At 37.3% G+C, this 15,233-nt stretch overlaps 1 protein-coding gene across 1 annotated transcript; it reads left to right on the forward strand.

Annotated features, from left to right (window-relative positions):
• Positions 1-2,674: 2,674 nt before the first annotated feature.
• On the forward strand, positions 2,675-14,920 carry LOC103701470 (V-type proton ATPase catalytic subunit A). Its single transcript, XM_008783523.3, has 20 exons — positions 2,675-2,976; positions 6,482-6,608; positions 6,753-6,808; positions 6,896-6,952; positions 7,261-7,372; positions 7,485-7,522; positions 7,656-7,757; positions 7,878-7,934; positions 8,022-8,093; positions 8,198-8,299; positions 8,393-8,455; positions 8,535-8,667; positions 10,677-10,783; positions 11,518-11,712; positions 11,804-11,890; positions 12,242-12,346; positions 13,032-13,129; positions 13,250-13,328; positions 13,726-13,814; positions 14,426-14,920. Exons 1-20 carry the CDS (start codon positions 2,905-2,907, stop codon positions 14,538-14,540), a joined length of 1,866 nt encoding a protein of 621 aa, XP_008781745.1. The 5' UTR covers positions 2,675-2,904; the 3' UTR covers positions 14,541-14,920.
• Positions 14,921-15,233: the final 313 nt, after the last annotated feature.

Raw genomic sequence — 15,233 nt, forward strand, 5'->3', positions numbered from 1 at the left:
ACAAATACTAAATCCAAAACCACTTAATCTCGAACACCATAATCCTGCCATTTCGCATCGATGATCATCATGCATTCCTTAGCACAAGCCCCCGTCATTGAACAAAAACCCTAATTTTCGAGGCCGGATGGTCAATCCTAACTCTGTCGAGGCTTGGTCTACAGTCTAGAGCTTGCGCTCGGAGTGCAAGCCTAGATTCAATCTCAGGCTTGACCTAGAAAGAGCTGATTACCCTAAAACCTCGGATATGAAATGATGAATATGGACACGGCAAAGTTGATCAATGATTGGCATCCATCAAACGATTCCGTTACTAAGGAGAGAAAATGGTCATCATCATTTAGTCGGGCATGTGACGCTTGTGAACCAGGGCCACCCATTCCGTGAGTGCTAGTTAAGCCCCATTGTATCAACAGAGAAACAACCACAAATATAACCGAAAACACGTACTTCTGCATGAGAATTCCTATACAGTATCATAGACCGTACATAATGTACTCTTGTAATAGGCCTCTTAGTGAATAAAAAGCCTATGGGAAGGAACCCTATCAAGATCGTCGTGCATGCAAAGACACCAGTCTCCTCCCCTCGTCTCGTCTGTTCTTCTCTCACATCTTTCTCCCATCTTCTCTCTAGAACTCGACTGGAGCACCAAAATACTACCATCTACAATACAAACTCTCCGTATGCTGATATATGCCCAACCGTCTGTTGATGCATCTATTATTTTGTTAAGACACGCCTTATGGTGTATTGATGAATATCACAAACTAAGGTAGTCATTTTTTTTGTTTTTGTGTGTGTGTATGTGTGTGTGTGTGTGTGTACTTTCTTTTTTTTGTTTCAGTTAATTCTAGTGATCCTTCTAGGCATCCTTCAATTGTTTTACTCAAGAAGCAAAAGAAAAACAAAACAAAGGAGGAGGAAAGGGAAAAGTCCAACAATGCTGAACAAACCTAAACAACACAATGATCTTATCCAACGAGCCACATATTAGTTCAAAATTCAAAACTCAAATGAATCTAGTTGTATTCTACCCATCTACCCTCTTTGCAGTATTCTTTGGTAGCTGCACCAACTTTACATTATTTTTCATACCATCCTTCAGTTGTTCCATCTCCCCAACACTCATTATTATCTCCACCACCATTCCCTGCCACCATCACGGCATCACCTTGCCTTTGCTACCACTTCTCAGTTTTTTCCTTCAACGTAACTAGAGGGAGATATCTGCACTGAAGAGAGAGAAAGAGAAAGGAGAGGAGGGCATGGTCCTGGAGAGCTAGCAGAGAGGGAGAAGAACTAATCGAGGAGGTGCACTTACAAAGAGAGAGAGAACGAGAGAGGAGGAGAGACAAATCGAGGAAGGGGGCCCACATAGAGAGAGAAATAGAAAGAGGGAAGGAGCTGGGGGAAGTAGGCAAGGAGGGGAAAGAGGCCCTAGGGGGCTGGGCAAAGGCAATAATGGATGCCGAAAGAGATCAGAATGAAACGGCAATATAAGTCTAAATTGTTATTTAGCTAATACATAATATTTGTCAACATAATACACACCTAAGTCTCCTCTAATGCATACCTAACTATTCGTTGATACACATTTATTGTATTGCTAGCACGCACTTGTCTTACTAATGACAATCTAATTTTAGGCACCTCTTCGAAGACTACAGCAATGAGCCAAGTTTGTGAGGCAAAGAACATCCAATTTATGAAAATTTAGGTCATCGGGATTTGATGAGAAGAGAAGAAAGATAGGACGTCGAAGGAAAGTTAGAGTTGCGAGTTGTGACGGGCCAAAGGAGCTCTTTAACATTATTAAAGTGGAGCTATGCTAAAAAAAGGAGGATAGACGATGTCGAAAGCAGATAGAAAGAAGAACAAGTTGTTCTCTCGTTAGTCACATGAACTTTTATTTTCTTATGAGATGATACATACCTATAGATAAGCTAATAGTGCTTCAAACTGGATGTCCCAATATATACTAGATCACCGTATCCCAATATATACTAGATTTTTTTTTTAATCTTTAAATATTTTATTTTTAAATTTTTATGGATATATTTACACTAAATTTATGTAATAAATCGGATTTATGAAAAAAAATCAGTATTTTGACAATACAACTTTTTAAAGCGATAAGACTAAGCTGTCTTGGATCTAGCGATTCTTGATACGCTCAATTTTCTAGAGAACGAATGTTTCAGGCCCAACTCCGGCGATCCTTAACATACCCAATTTTGTAGAGAACGAATGTTCCAGGCCCAACCGGTTCCCAAGCCAAGCCCAAGGCGCATCTCTCCACAAGCCAAGCCCAAGGTGTATCTCTCCGCAGCCCGTGAGCTGCACCATTTCCCTCTAATTCTTCCTCGAGTCCCTTTCGATGAGACACGATTTAAACGTGGGCGAAGGACATTGGCTCACAGCAAGTCAGCGGACAGCGCTCTCTTTTTCTCGACGTGGCAGGAACTCAAGCGACATCCCAAAGTCGGTTCTGTGGGCCCACATCTTCGTCCGAGGTCCCGCCAAATCTCTGACCTGCTATCTCATCGAACGGCGGCAGATTGCTGTAATGCTGTTCGAGGAGAGACAGCCGATCTAACAGTCAATCAATCATGGCAACATGGTAAATTTAATTAAAGAAATCAGATCGCCCTCGCATTATTTTTTAGCGTGCAGGAGATCGCTCTCTGAGGTCTCAATTCCTGGTATATCCCCACGGGGTGCTCGTTGTCATCCTCTCTGGCCCTGGGCTTCCAGATCTCGCCTTCTCTAAAAAAAAACCCTAAATTTTGCTCTCTTTTCGCTGCGATCGCCCTTGATCTCCGAGGAAGTCTTCCCTCGGATCGTGGAATTTGGATTTCCGATCGGTTCTTCTTTCTTGATTCTTGATCTCGACCCGCCGAGATGGCCTACGGCGATCGGATGACGACCTTCGAGGATTCGGAGAAGGAAAGCGAGTATGGATATGTCCGCAAGGTATCGTTTCTGGACTCTTATTTATTCTTCTGTTTACGAGGATCAGATTTGATGGAGTATATGATTTCATTGATTTGAGCTTTCAAATCTTGAGATGTATTCAGGGCTTCTCTTTTTAATATGCGATTAGAAATTACAAAGATGTCCAGATTTTATGTGGATCAGCTTTTTATGGGCGATTTTTTTTTTTTTGTGAGATTTCTTTCTTTCTCTCATTCTTTTTTTTTTTTAAAGAAAAAATTTGTAAAGAGGTAATAGATTTGTTGGACGTTTCGCATCGTTTCATCTCTAAGTGGGTTTTGAATGTAATGGACTTTTCAAGATCATTTTCTGGACTTGATTTCGACGGATCAAAATTATCTGGTAATCAAGCTGTTAGAAGTGTCGGAATGTCTGCCAAGTTCCCGGTAGTGACGCATTTGTATCATGATTTATGTTGGATTTTTGCAGTTTTTTCCCTCCCTTCCTTCCTCCGACGTCATCTGACTCATGCAAATGCTGTGTTAATTTGACTATTTACCTGAGAGCAAGATGTGGAATTTTTTCGCTAAATATTCTATTTTTGTTTTTGCGGCATTTTTTTATGTTTTCCACTTAGCCTTCATGTCAAGAGAGATTTTTCGTCATATGGTTTGTTTGTGAAGTATAGAGCCACTTTATGTTTCTTGAGAGAAAAGACATACAGTTGACGGCATAATTCTCTCAGTCGACAATTAATCATTGTAAAATTTCTGGTCTGTATGAGGAAGACATGCCTTCTAGATATTTAACCCTGAATGTCCAAACCAACTTACAAATAAGTTATTGCATTTATGTACCTGGAGCAGTTTAAATTTCATCCCACCATAATAAATATAACTTTTGTTTTCCCCTTAACTGGCAACATTCTCCCTTTGTCCCTCTGATTTTAATTATTAGATGAAAAAAAATGGCCCGAATATATTTTTGAAAGATACTCTGTATGAAGAGGGACATTGTATATGGACTGTTGCTATTATGGTTTTCTTCAAAAATTATATGCCTTCAATTATGTTAAAAGAAAAGGAAATTTCTTGCTCAAATGCTTAGTGTGATAACAAGATAAAGAGATCTGCTAAGTGCAAACCGTTTGACTATTGCACTTCCATTGTTTTCTACTGAATCATTCCTTCAGAAGCTAAACTTGCACCCCCTCCTTTCTTTTGAGTTGCCTGTAATTAACATGTATCTAACCACTGCAGTTGGTGGCCTTATTGCAAACATTAACTTCTATGACCAAGGACTATGTATCATGAATCAAACCATTTTGCTACATCCCGAAACCTAGTATGACTGGTTGTAACATTTAAATGCATTTTCAAACATGTTGCTCTTTCCCTGATTTGTGACCCTTCCAGCACATTCTTATGGTTGTGAACATTAACTTCTATGAACTATGATGCACCCTGGGAACTAGAACACTTTGCTATGCCCCAAGACCTAGTATGATTGATAGTAACAATTAAATACATCTCAAACATTTTTCTATTTGCCCAGTCTGAGACCTGTCCACCACATTCTTGTATCTGGTTTTTGAAAAGCCAGGTCTCACCCCCTCATGAGATTCAACCATGAAGGTCAATTCTCATTATATTTTGATGAAATAAAAACTGAATTTCTTCTTTTTAAAAGTTTAATTAATGAATAAAAAATTTGGTTTGTTGGCGTGTAGCTTCACAGAAGTTTTCATGAATGATGGTAAGGCTTAGACTATGGAAAGTATATCTTTTAAGAAGCACCCTGATAAGCAAGGATATGAGGTCTTTTATTTGTGGTCATGATAGTTTCTTTCAAGTTTCAAATGATCCACCATGACTATTTGAATGCTTGTCTTCCATCTAGTTTGTACACCTTATCAAAGTTTTCCTTTTCATAAGAGCATGCCTTTCGGGATGAAAGAGTTAAGAACTCACTAAGATTGTTTTGGCATGTGCATCAAAGTTTTTAGGAGATTTCTTTGAGAGGAGCTGTACGGTGTCTATCTAAAATTCTGGAAACAGAGAAGGTGACTTAAGGTTATTGGGTTATAAATTTTCTAAACGGGAAGAGTTTTGCTAGGGTATGAACTATGAAGTGCCTTTGAAAGAATGAATGACAAAGAGGCATCTACAAAGTGGATCTCACATAGTGAGGGCAAGGGCTACGATCTAGTTATGGTTAGGTGCTCAGGTTCTTTACATCTCAGGTGTCAATTTTCAATTGAAAACTTGGTCTTTGCTCATCTAGATTTTCGAAAATTAAAATCTTCTTTCTTATGGTTGGAATATCTCTTTCATCTGAATTGGTGTGTGCTGGACTGTGAGAAATGGTATTTCATAATATCATTACTAGTACAAAATGATCCATTGGAGGTACAGATAAAGCTGATCCTTTAATACTGTGCTTAGGAATATTAGTTTTGAACCATATTCCCAGACAAATGTCTTGAGACCAGCTCAGTTTTGAATTTGAACCTGGTTATATCAGATGCAAAAGCATTCTTGGTTATCTCTGTTTAGCCAGGAATACTACTTTTATATCATGTTTGCTAGCAGGTCTTTTATTGGTCTTGTTTCAATATTACTTTGGTTGAGACTTTCTGCTTATTGAAATGTTTCCATCATATGCTTTTACATTCGTGTACTTGACTGCTTTTCTGAATGCCATAGATAAAAGAAATGTACCATCCTATATGTTCAAGTTTAGGGGAAAAAAATAAACAGAATGACTTCAACATTTTGTCAGCATCAACTTGCTGGATTGATCTTCAAACGTTTTCAAATGTTTTCTGTTGGTTGATTGTCCTTTGTCAGCTTCTTATGAAGTACCATTTTCTTTCTAGCTGAGTTTTATCACATTTTTTTGGCCTCATCAATTTGTGAATTGTTGTAGGAAACGTTGTGCTCAACTAAACTATGATAAATCTGTTTATTCAATGACCATGTGTTTTCCAAAACTGTAGGTAAAAGATTCCATGCAATATGGCCCATCTGTGGTTTCAAATTCATAATAGACTCTGAGATGAACAGAAAGTTTTATTTCCAATTCTCCTAATTCTAAGCAGTGTTTTAAGCTTTATTCTGTTGCCTGTCACCAGTAAGTCCAGAAAAAAAAACATTAGAAGTGTTGCTACATTATGGGCTTGTGAAATGTAGCAACCTACATATTTTTACAGAGCAATTGAATTTGTTTTCAGTTATGGGTGAAAAGGCTTTATACTCTTTGGTTGCTGCAAACGTTTCTAAACAACTTACTCTTAGACCTATTTTGAATTACTTCTCTTTTTCCATTGCATGCGAACAATCCCAATTACTTATGTTCCAAAATGCTTTTTTTTTTTCAATCATGCCTATCTCCATTATTGAATATACTTCTATTTTGACATTTGGAAGTGGGACTTCCAGACAGATGCACAAGCTCATTTGCATTTCCTTGACTGTAATGGGACGACATTGTGGAACTGAGCCTTGATGTGTTATTTGGTTGACTCTTCCATGAAAATTTGCAGGTCTCTGGGCCAGTTGTCGTGGCAGATGGAATGGGAGGTGCTGCCATGTATGAATTGGTTCGTGTTGGTCATGATAACCTTATTGGTGAGATTATTCGGTTGGAGGGAGATTCAGCTACCATTCAGGGTACAAAGCTTGATAGACTTTTAATCATATTCTTATTTCTGTGTGTTTCTGTTTCTCTTTTGTGGAATTATTTTGATTTAGTACATGATAGTGCATGAGAAATTCGGAGTTGCTATAACATAAACATTGTTGCTTGTATTTCAGTTTATGAAGAAACTGCTGGTTTGACGGTAAATGACCCTGTTTTGCGAACCCATAAGGTATATATGCGGGGGTGTCTTGTGTGCAATCAATATTGATTGATTGTAGTGTGCTCCCTTTTATGTGTTTGATGTTTTTTCCTGCAGCCTCTTTCCGTGGAGCTTGGGCCTGGTATTTTGGGCAATATTTTTGATGGGATTCAGGTTAGCCTATGAATTTAAGAACTTAAGTACATTTGGCATGTTTCAATTTAATTAGCAGCTTATATTCGTGATGCTTGCTACTTGTTAATAAGCATATGGTGCAGCTGCTGTTTGGCCATGTAACTCATTTTCTTTTGTGTCTCAAAAGCTATTTGGCTATTTGTTGTCTTGTAGGTTGTTGTTCTTCGGATGATTCAGCTATTCCAAGCATCATGCTTTAGATGCCTAATATGGTTTAACCATCATGCAGTGATGCAGTTAGTAAATGATTACCTAACAGTGCATTTCTTTGTTCTCCTTTAATACAGCGCCCTCTAAAAACTATTGCTTTAAAGTCTGGTGATGTCTACATTCCTCGTGGTGTTTCTGTCCCTGCCCTTGACAAAGATATATTGTGGGATTTTGAGCCTAAGAAATTAGGTGAGTTGACTGAGTCATGCCTTTGTTTTCCAGCACACTTGTTTCAGTTGTTAGACTTTTGGCAGCTATTTGTATAGTTTAGAATCTTGATATTTTATTGCACTTGTTGCAGGTGTCGGAGATCTTCTTACTGGTGGAGATCTATATGCTGTAAGTTGTGCAATATTGGATGATTTTTTTTTTTTTTGAGTTTGTAATGCATACTCTTTTAATTGATGGCAGAAAAATTCTTAGCTCTATTTCAGTTCTATAGAGAGCATAACATTGATTATTTACTATGCAGACTGTTTTTGAGAACACTTTAATGCAACACAATGTTGCACTTCCTCCAGGTTCCATGGGCAAGGTCACTTATGTTGCCCCTGCTGGTCATTACAGCCTGAAGGTCTGTAATCAGTTTTCCCTGCTTTTGAATTTTAAGGCTTTTAATCTTTGTTAAACAAGCTTATATGACTTTTCATCATCTTTTGCTTCCTTTTTCTTTATTATTGTGTGATTTATTCAGGATACAGTTCTTGAGCTTGAGTTTCAAGGTGTCAAAAAGCAATTCACAATGCTTCAGGTTAATAACTTGTTTATTTTCAGAGTTTGGTTTTTGTTAGCGGTATGCTGAATTTCTGCCAGTTTTACTTAATGTCCTTTTATGCAGACATGGCCAGTGCGTACACCAAGGCCTGTAGCAGCAAAGCTTGCTGCTGATACACCTCTGTTAACAGGGCAGGTAAAAATGAATTATAGTTTTAATATTATTTCTATTATTAGTGACCTCATTTGTCCTTGCATATCATTTCTCTAAATTTACCAAATTGTGTAAATGGTGTTCAGCGTGTACTTGATGCCCTTTTCCCTTCTGTTCTTGGGGGCACTTGTGCTATACCTGGAGCATTTGGTTGTGGAAAAACAGTCATCAGTCAGGCACTGTCAAAGGTAACCATTGATTGAATGATTATTTCTTGTTTTATGTTTTCTGTCTCAACATGACCTTTCACTTATTTTTGTGACCTGATCCCACTTGTCCAGTACTCCAATTCTGACACGGTGGTTTATGTGGGTTGTGGAGAAAGAGGAAATGAAATGGCTGAGGTTTGCATCCCCCCTCTCCAGTTTACCTTGTCCTGTTCATTTCAGTTTTTCTGGATATCTAATGTTTACTGCTATGCAGGTGCTTATGGATTTTCCCCAATTGACAATGACATTGCCCGATGGACGTGAAGAATCTGTCATGAAACGGACTACACTTGTGGCTAATACTTCCAATATGCCTGTGGCTGCTCGAGAGGCTTCTATTTATACAGGTATCAGTTCCAATCCCTGCACCCCAATGCAAATGATTCATATGTTCAATCAAGAGAGGATAAAACATCTGCTTGGTGGAATTAAAAGCACGAGGCAACCATAAACAAATTGGAGCTGAATACTCTAGTCAGATCGCTTCTATTTGTCCAGTTAGGGAGAAACAAACAACTATGTGGAGTGGGCTCTTAACTAGGACTGCTAATGATTGAATTTAGTTCAGATTGAGGCTGATCCAAACAAAAAAGACTGCTAATGGATTGAGGTTGATCCAAGTCTGATCCAAAAATGAGCTGATGTGACAGCCTGTTGGATTGGAGAGAAAGCTACCTTAACCCGTCCAACTCTCATTAATGTTTAGGATTTGGGATTGGGAGCAAGGTGGTTGGCCTTGATGGAAGGAGTAGGGTGGAGGAGATGAGGATAGTGTCGGTTGTGAGAGAAGTGGACATGGAAATAGCATTGATTGGGTTTTGATTTTCATATATTTGATATAGTTATATTATCTAAGATATATCAATATCATATAGTAAGATAGGTGGGTCAGGTCATTACCAGATTGCTTGACCACCATCCTGAGTTCAGTCTGATAAATATTGAGATTATCCATTCATCCTTAATGGGGTTGTTAGTGGGTCATTTGAGTGATAAATATTGACTTTATCCAGCTTAACCTGATCAGGTTCTAGTCAGAACCCAATTAACTGACAGCCCTACGCATAATATTAGACTTTTATAAACATATGAGTTTTTTTTGTCTTTCTAGTCATGTTCAATGATATTTGCATAGGTGATTTTATTGCACGAATGTTCTGCTTACAGAATATTACTATTTTTGATAGTTAAATTTTCTAAGGATTATTAGAAAATATAATGTCTTCTAACTTGATTATATCCTATTGAATTTTGGTTGCTTTGCTATTCTTAATGATCACTAGTTGACCAAATTAAGGATTTGAGATGTCTCTGGCATTTCATTTTCTGTAATTATGTAATTCTGTCTCTGCTCCACCAATCCACTCTCGCTCATTCCCACATACATGGCAATGAATGCTACTGAATAGTTGAATCTTATGTGCAACACGGGTTATGCAGTGTGGTGGTCATTTTGCAATGGCTCATGCTAAAGCAACGATGCACCTAAAAAGTTGAACATTTTACAGAGCCATACTGTAAATCCTGATATGCGAGACCAATTATGTAATTCTGTCACTGCTCCACCGATTCACTCTCGCTCATTCTCACATACATGGGAATGAATGCTACTGAATAGTTGATTTTTATGTGCAAACACGGGTTATGCAGAGTGGTGGACATTTTGCAATGGCTCATGCTAAAGCAACGATGCACCTAAAAAGTTGAACATTTACAGAACCATACTGTAAATCCTGATATACCAGACCAAGTATGCTATAGAGTGCATGCTTTCTGTTTGGCACCTCTTAAGTTTTATGGATACCTGTTGTCTTAGTATCTCTTTGAATATTGCAAATGTGCACAGGAAAAAAGATCAAACTAGAGGTTTTACTCAGGGAAGAATACACAATATTCTCCCAGTCTGGGCACACACCCATTTTCTCTTTTTAGTTTCTTTCATAGCATTGATAAAGCCTTCATAGGATGCACATAATTTTTATCAATGCGAACATAATCAATCATTCAACCCTAATCTTCTCACTTTCATTTTTTTCTTAGCCAGAAGCCAAAAGGGGCTTTAAAGATCAAAGATCAACTTGAGTGGAATTTGGTGTGCATGAGAATGTTATATTTTATGATGTTTCTTAATATATGGAGCGCTTTTGCTATATTCCCTTGTTCGATATCAATGAATGTGTAAATCTTAGATTCATTCCTCAGATAACAAGGACATCACTGTGTCATGATGAATTTGTTTTGCTTGTTATCTTTATTCAGAAGCTTATGTTAAACATTTATTCTGTAATATTATATATTAATTCCTTGGTTTTATATTTTCTGAAAAATGATTTTTAATGATCTTGGTTGTCTTCAGGAATTACTATTGCTGAATACTTTAGAGATATGGGCTACAATGTTAGCATGATGGCTGATTCCACCTCTCGTTGGGCAGAAGCATTGCGTGAAATATCCGGCCGACTGGTAATTAACCTTAGATTTTCTTATCTCGTGACAGATTTCTCTCTCTCTCTCTCTCTCTCTCTCTCTCTCTCTTTCTGTGTTCTCTCTCTTTCTGTGTAGATTTTCCCTATCCTGTGACAGTTCTCTCTCTGTGCACGCATGCATGCTGACTCCACACTCTCTCACTCATTTGATGTGTGCTATTATACAGTAGTGAGGAACTAAAGGCAAGCAATTCTGGAATATAGAGAATATAGATTCTTTTCTTAATGTCCTTGTTCCTCTACTGCTTAAGTTCTACCTGCGCTTAATGCATGTTTGGTACTTCAAGTTGGAAGACACTGCTGGAGCACATCTTTGTGGAACGAAGCAGATATTAGCTGTCCAACTTTATGAAAAGCATTTTGGATTACAAGAAAAATGTGGATGGTTGAAGTTATATATATGTATATAGCTATTGTTATATACAGGAGAACTAATCATATATGTATAAACCATCTTATCTGGTTTTTAAAAGGATTGTGAAGAAATAATTAAGTAGCCAACTTAAACAGGACAATGCTGTTTAATGTGGAATGTGGCAATTCACTTTCCCATAGGTCGAACTATCAGAAATTTTATTTTAGGAAGTTGTTTAATTAATATATATCCCATCTCAAGTCTTCTATGTATTGTCTTTCGAGTTTATCTACTTTAAAGGAAAAAAATAGTGCGTTATTAACTTTGCAACTAATGGTAACCATGTTTTGTGACAGGCTGAAATGCCAGCCGATAGTGGTTATCCTGCATATCTTGCAGCACGTCTAGCATCCTTCTATGAACGTGCTGGTAAAGTGAAGTGCCTTGGCGGTCCAGATCGAACTGGCAGTGTCACAATTGTTGGTGCTGTTTCCCCTCCTGGTGGTGATTTTTCAGACCCAGTGACTTCTGCAACTCTTGGTATTGTTCAGGTGAAAGGAAATACTACTAGCTTAAGATACGATAATCTTTATTTGTTGATCCTGTTTTATTTGTCCATTGCCTTGATACCTTGTTCTACAGGTCTTTTGGGGCCTGGATAAGAAGCTTGCTCAGAGGAAGCATTTTCCATCAGTGAATTGGCTTATATCATATTCAAAGTACTCAAAGGTTTGCTATTGTACCATATTTCTTATGCCTAAGACATAATTTATTACGAGGAAGCATGACACTCTTGTTTGTTAGAGAGCCTCAAAAAAGAATGGAAAAAAAGAAAGAAAGAAAAAGAAAGAAATGCAAACCATATCAAGGATTTCCACGAATATGGCACTAATGCACAGAAAGCAACAGTAGTTTCCTGTTTTCCCCTCCATTGCTCTTATCTGCAACACTTACTTCATACAAGTTTTATATGTTATGATCTAATCACAGTTTCTCAGAGTGCACTCACAAACACATTCAAGTGATATACTGTTTAAGCTAAGTTTAATTTCAGTTCTTTCATTATGTTATGTACTGCAGGCCTTAGAATCTTTCTATGAGAAGTTCGATCCAGATTTTATTGACATCAGAACAAAAGCCCGTGAGGTGTTGCAGAGAGAGGATGATCTAAATGAAATTGTCCAGGTATTCTTTCCAGCTTGACAAATCTTAATATGGCTTGCCATTTTTAACTACATTGATCTCATCACCTATTTTGGGTTCTCTCTGGCAAATCATAATGCAGAAACCTGAAAAAGGAAGACACAGTCTTTCATGGTTTCAGTGTGTGGAATATATTATTACTGTAGTTTCGTAGGCAATATGTTTTTTTGTGAAGGATATGTATTGCAAATGTTAACATTCACTGTAGGCAATATATCTACTTGTCCACAATCAGTTTCTCCACAATATTGATGACCTTGTAACTCCTATATTTGATGTTTCTCTAACACATTTGAGATATAAAGTGTCAAGTCTGTCAGGAGTTGTAAAAGACTTATCCATGGAAACAAGCCCAAAATGACGATAATGGTAATTGTTATCTCTATGCGTACAATTCTAAAACATGTCTCTCATGGTCATGAGTTCTATTGAGACTATAATTTGCAGCAGAATATTATTATTATCACATTTGTTCAGTGATTCTTTATCTTTATCTGTTCTATTTGTCATGCAGCATCTGCTATTGCTTTTGATGAAAACTTCTAGACCTGTAGAGGCATGCTTTGGATGTCTTATGCTAGCTAGTGATGAGAAGATTAGATCTCCAATCGCTTGTTTTATTGCTATCAAGTTTTGCCTTTTGTCTGATTAACTGGCAATACTGCAGCTTGTTGGCAAAGATGCATTAGCGGAAACTGACAAAATCATCCTAGAGACAGCAAAGCTTCTGAGGGAGGATTACCTCGCACAGAATGCGTTTACACCGTAAGTATACTAATTCATCATAATAAGCTACCTCTGCTGTTTTATCAGTTGCTTCTGTCCCTCGATATTAGTAGTTTTGTGCAATCTCTTCATAAAAGACACTTATGGCAATTGTGACAGGTATGATAAATTCTGCCCATTCTATAAATCAGTTTGGATGATGCGCAACATTATTCATTTTAATAGTCTGGCAAATCAGGTAAATCCTGAAATTATTCACTATTTTACCTTACAAAAATCCAATGATGATTCATTGGTTGGTACCAGTGTTTTAACTTCGGTTCTTGATATCTTTTGCTTGGATTTGGCTTGCCAAATTGTTGCATAAAGCTGTTCAAAATATCTTTCTCAAATGTTTGATGTGTTGTTGAAGAATTTGATATAATACCTCATTTTAACAAACGAATTCTGGCTGATGCTGATGAAAAGATTTATCTACGAAACAGCTTTAAGGGGTTCTTTGAATTATACTTTTGTTGACTTCTATGTGTTTTATCTTCTAATGTATTTTATTGCTCCATAAATTTATTTGTTCTGTTTATTTACATGATGGATTCTCTGATTCTCCATACGTACTTTATGCTGTTTATTTGCAGGCAGTTGAGCGAGGAGCAGGTTCTGAAGGCCAGAAGATAACATACAGTGTCGTCAAGCATCGTTTGGGTGATCTTTTCTATCGTCTAGTGTGAGTAACTGGCTCAATGCATTTTTATCAAAATGGCACATCCTAACTCCTAACATTTTTAGCCCTTGCTTAGTACCATGTCAAATGTCTTTTGTTTTGGTCTTTGGGCATGTGTAAATAGACATGTGAAAAAAGTTGGTGTAGCTTGAAAAAGTAGTGCAGGACAACAGACACCAATTTCTGTGTTACTATCGTATTTTTAAATAGTAACAACTCTCATGAGAGATATTTCATCAAGCGAAGAACAGAGATCCTTTCTCGATGAAGGTCTTCTTATCTTATTCCTCTGGGAACAACTTCATTAAGCTTGGAAAGCTTTGCTTCAAACATGTCAGTACAAAAGCAATCCTATATGGTTTTTTGGTTGGTAAAAGAAAAATATTAAATTTTCTGTGGGTAATGTTGCTATTCTTCCTGGAGGACAGTGTTTGCTTTCCATTAAACTTAAGCAAATCCACGAATTGCAATGCATATCAGATCAGTGAAGTTCATTATAAATTGAGTTGGCCGTTTGTGACAGAAAGTTGTATCTTGGTTAAGGCTAGTCAAAAAGCTATACTTCTTGATGTTAGAAATGACATTAATATGAATGTATTCATTTATTACACCAGGTCCCAGAAATTTGAAGATCCCGCAGAAGGCGAGGAAGCCCTTGTTGCAAAGTTCAAGAAATTATATGATGACCTCACTGCTGGGTTCCGTAATCTAGAAGATGAAACACGGTGATGTATTATTATGTAGAGTCTGAGATGAAAGTGATGAGGTGGTCTGTCTCTACATTACCTGGTAAGATTTTCAGCAGCAGTTTGGTTCCTTCTTTGTAGCATGTGTATACACACCATGCTGCTAGTCTGTGCCTCGAAGTTTTGCATATCTTTTGACATTTTATATTTTCATAGACCTGCCTTTTTTGTTCTTCAAGCTAGTAATGGATGAAGAAGATCACCATTTATATGCTCTCTTGTAATAAAAGGTGGATGTATTGATAATTTTATAGCTGAATTAGTCCATCTATTTGGATTGCAACCATTTTGATGGGTTGCTACTGATTCTTATTTCTCAGACTTCCAACCAGCCCTGGTTCTGGTGATGCTAGTGTGTTTTTACTCATTATCTCCTGCTTCTGTCTGTATACAATGCCATTAAATTTCTTATCTTTGCAGTCTTATTTCTTGTTTCTGAACAGTCACAACAATGTCTAAATTTCAAATATTGTTCCTAATTATGAATTATTATATCCTACTTATTCACTGATTATCTGTTGCCATCCCATTTTTGTCGCATATACAAGTACGCAAGTGCATGTAGATTATCAAATTTTATGCTATTTTCTTCATCTTTAAAAAAAAGGCTTGCATTCAGATCTTTCTAAATTTTGATAAGCACATGTGAATATCTGGAATGACCTTGGCACAAGTG

Source organism: Phoenix dactylifera, chromosome 1 (assembly GCF_009389715.1).
Source record: "Phoenix dactylifera cultivar Barhee BC4 chromosome 1, palm_55x_up_171113_PBpolish2nd_filt_p, whole genome shotgun sequence".
NCBI classification, from domain to species: domain Eukaryota; kingdom Viridiplantae; phylum Streptophyta; class Magnoliopsida; order Arecales; family Arecaceae; genus Phoenix; species Phoenix dactylifera.

What these genes read in the sequence shown, in the direction of transcription:
- LOC103701470 (XM_008783523.3), top strand. Translation starts at nt 2,905, where the DNA reads ATGGCCTACGGCGATCGGATGACGACCTTCGAGGATTCGGAGAAGGAA. An exon ending in AGTATGGATATGTCCGCAAG is followed by an intron (nt 2,977 to 6,481) that starts GTATCGTTTCTG and finishes GAAAATTTGCAG; the next exon opens with GTCTCTGGGCCAGTTGTCGT. An exon ending in ATCTAAATGAAATTGTCCAG is followed by an intron (nt 12,347 to 13,031) that starts GTATTCTTTCCA and finishes GCAATACTGCAG; the next exon opens with CTTGTTGGCAAAGATGCATT.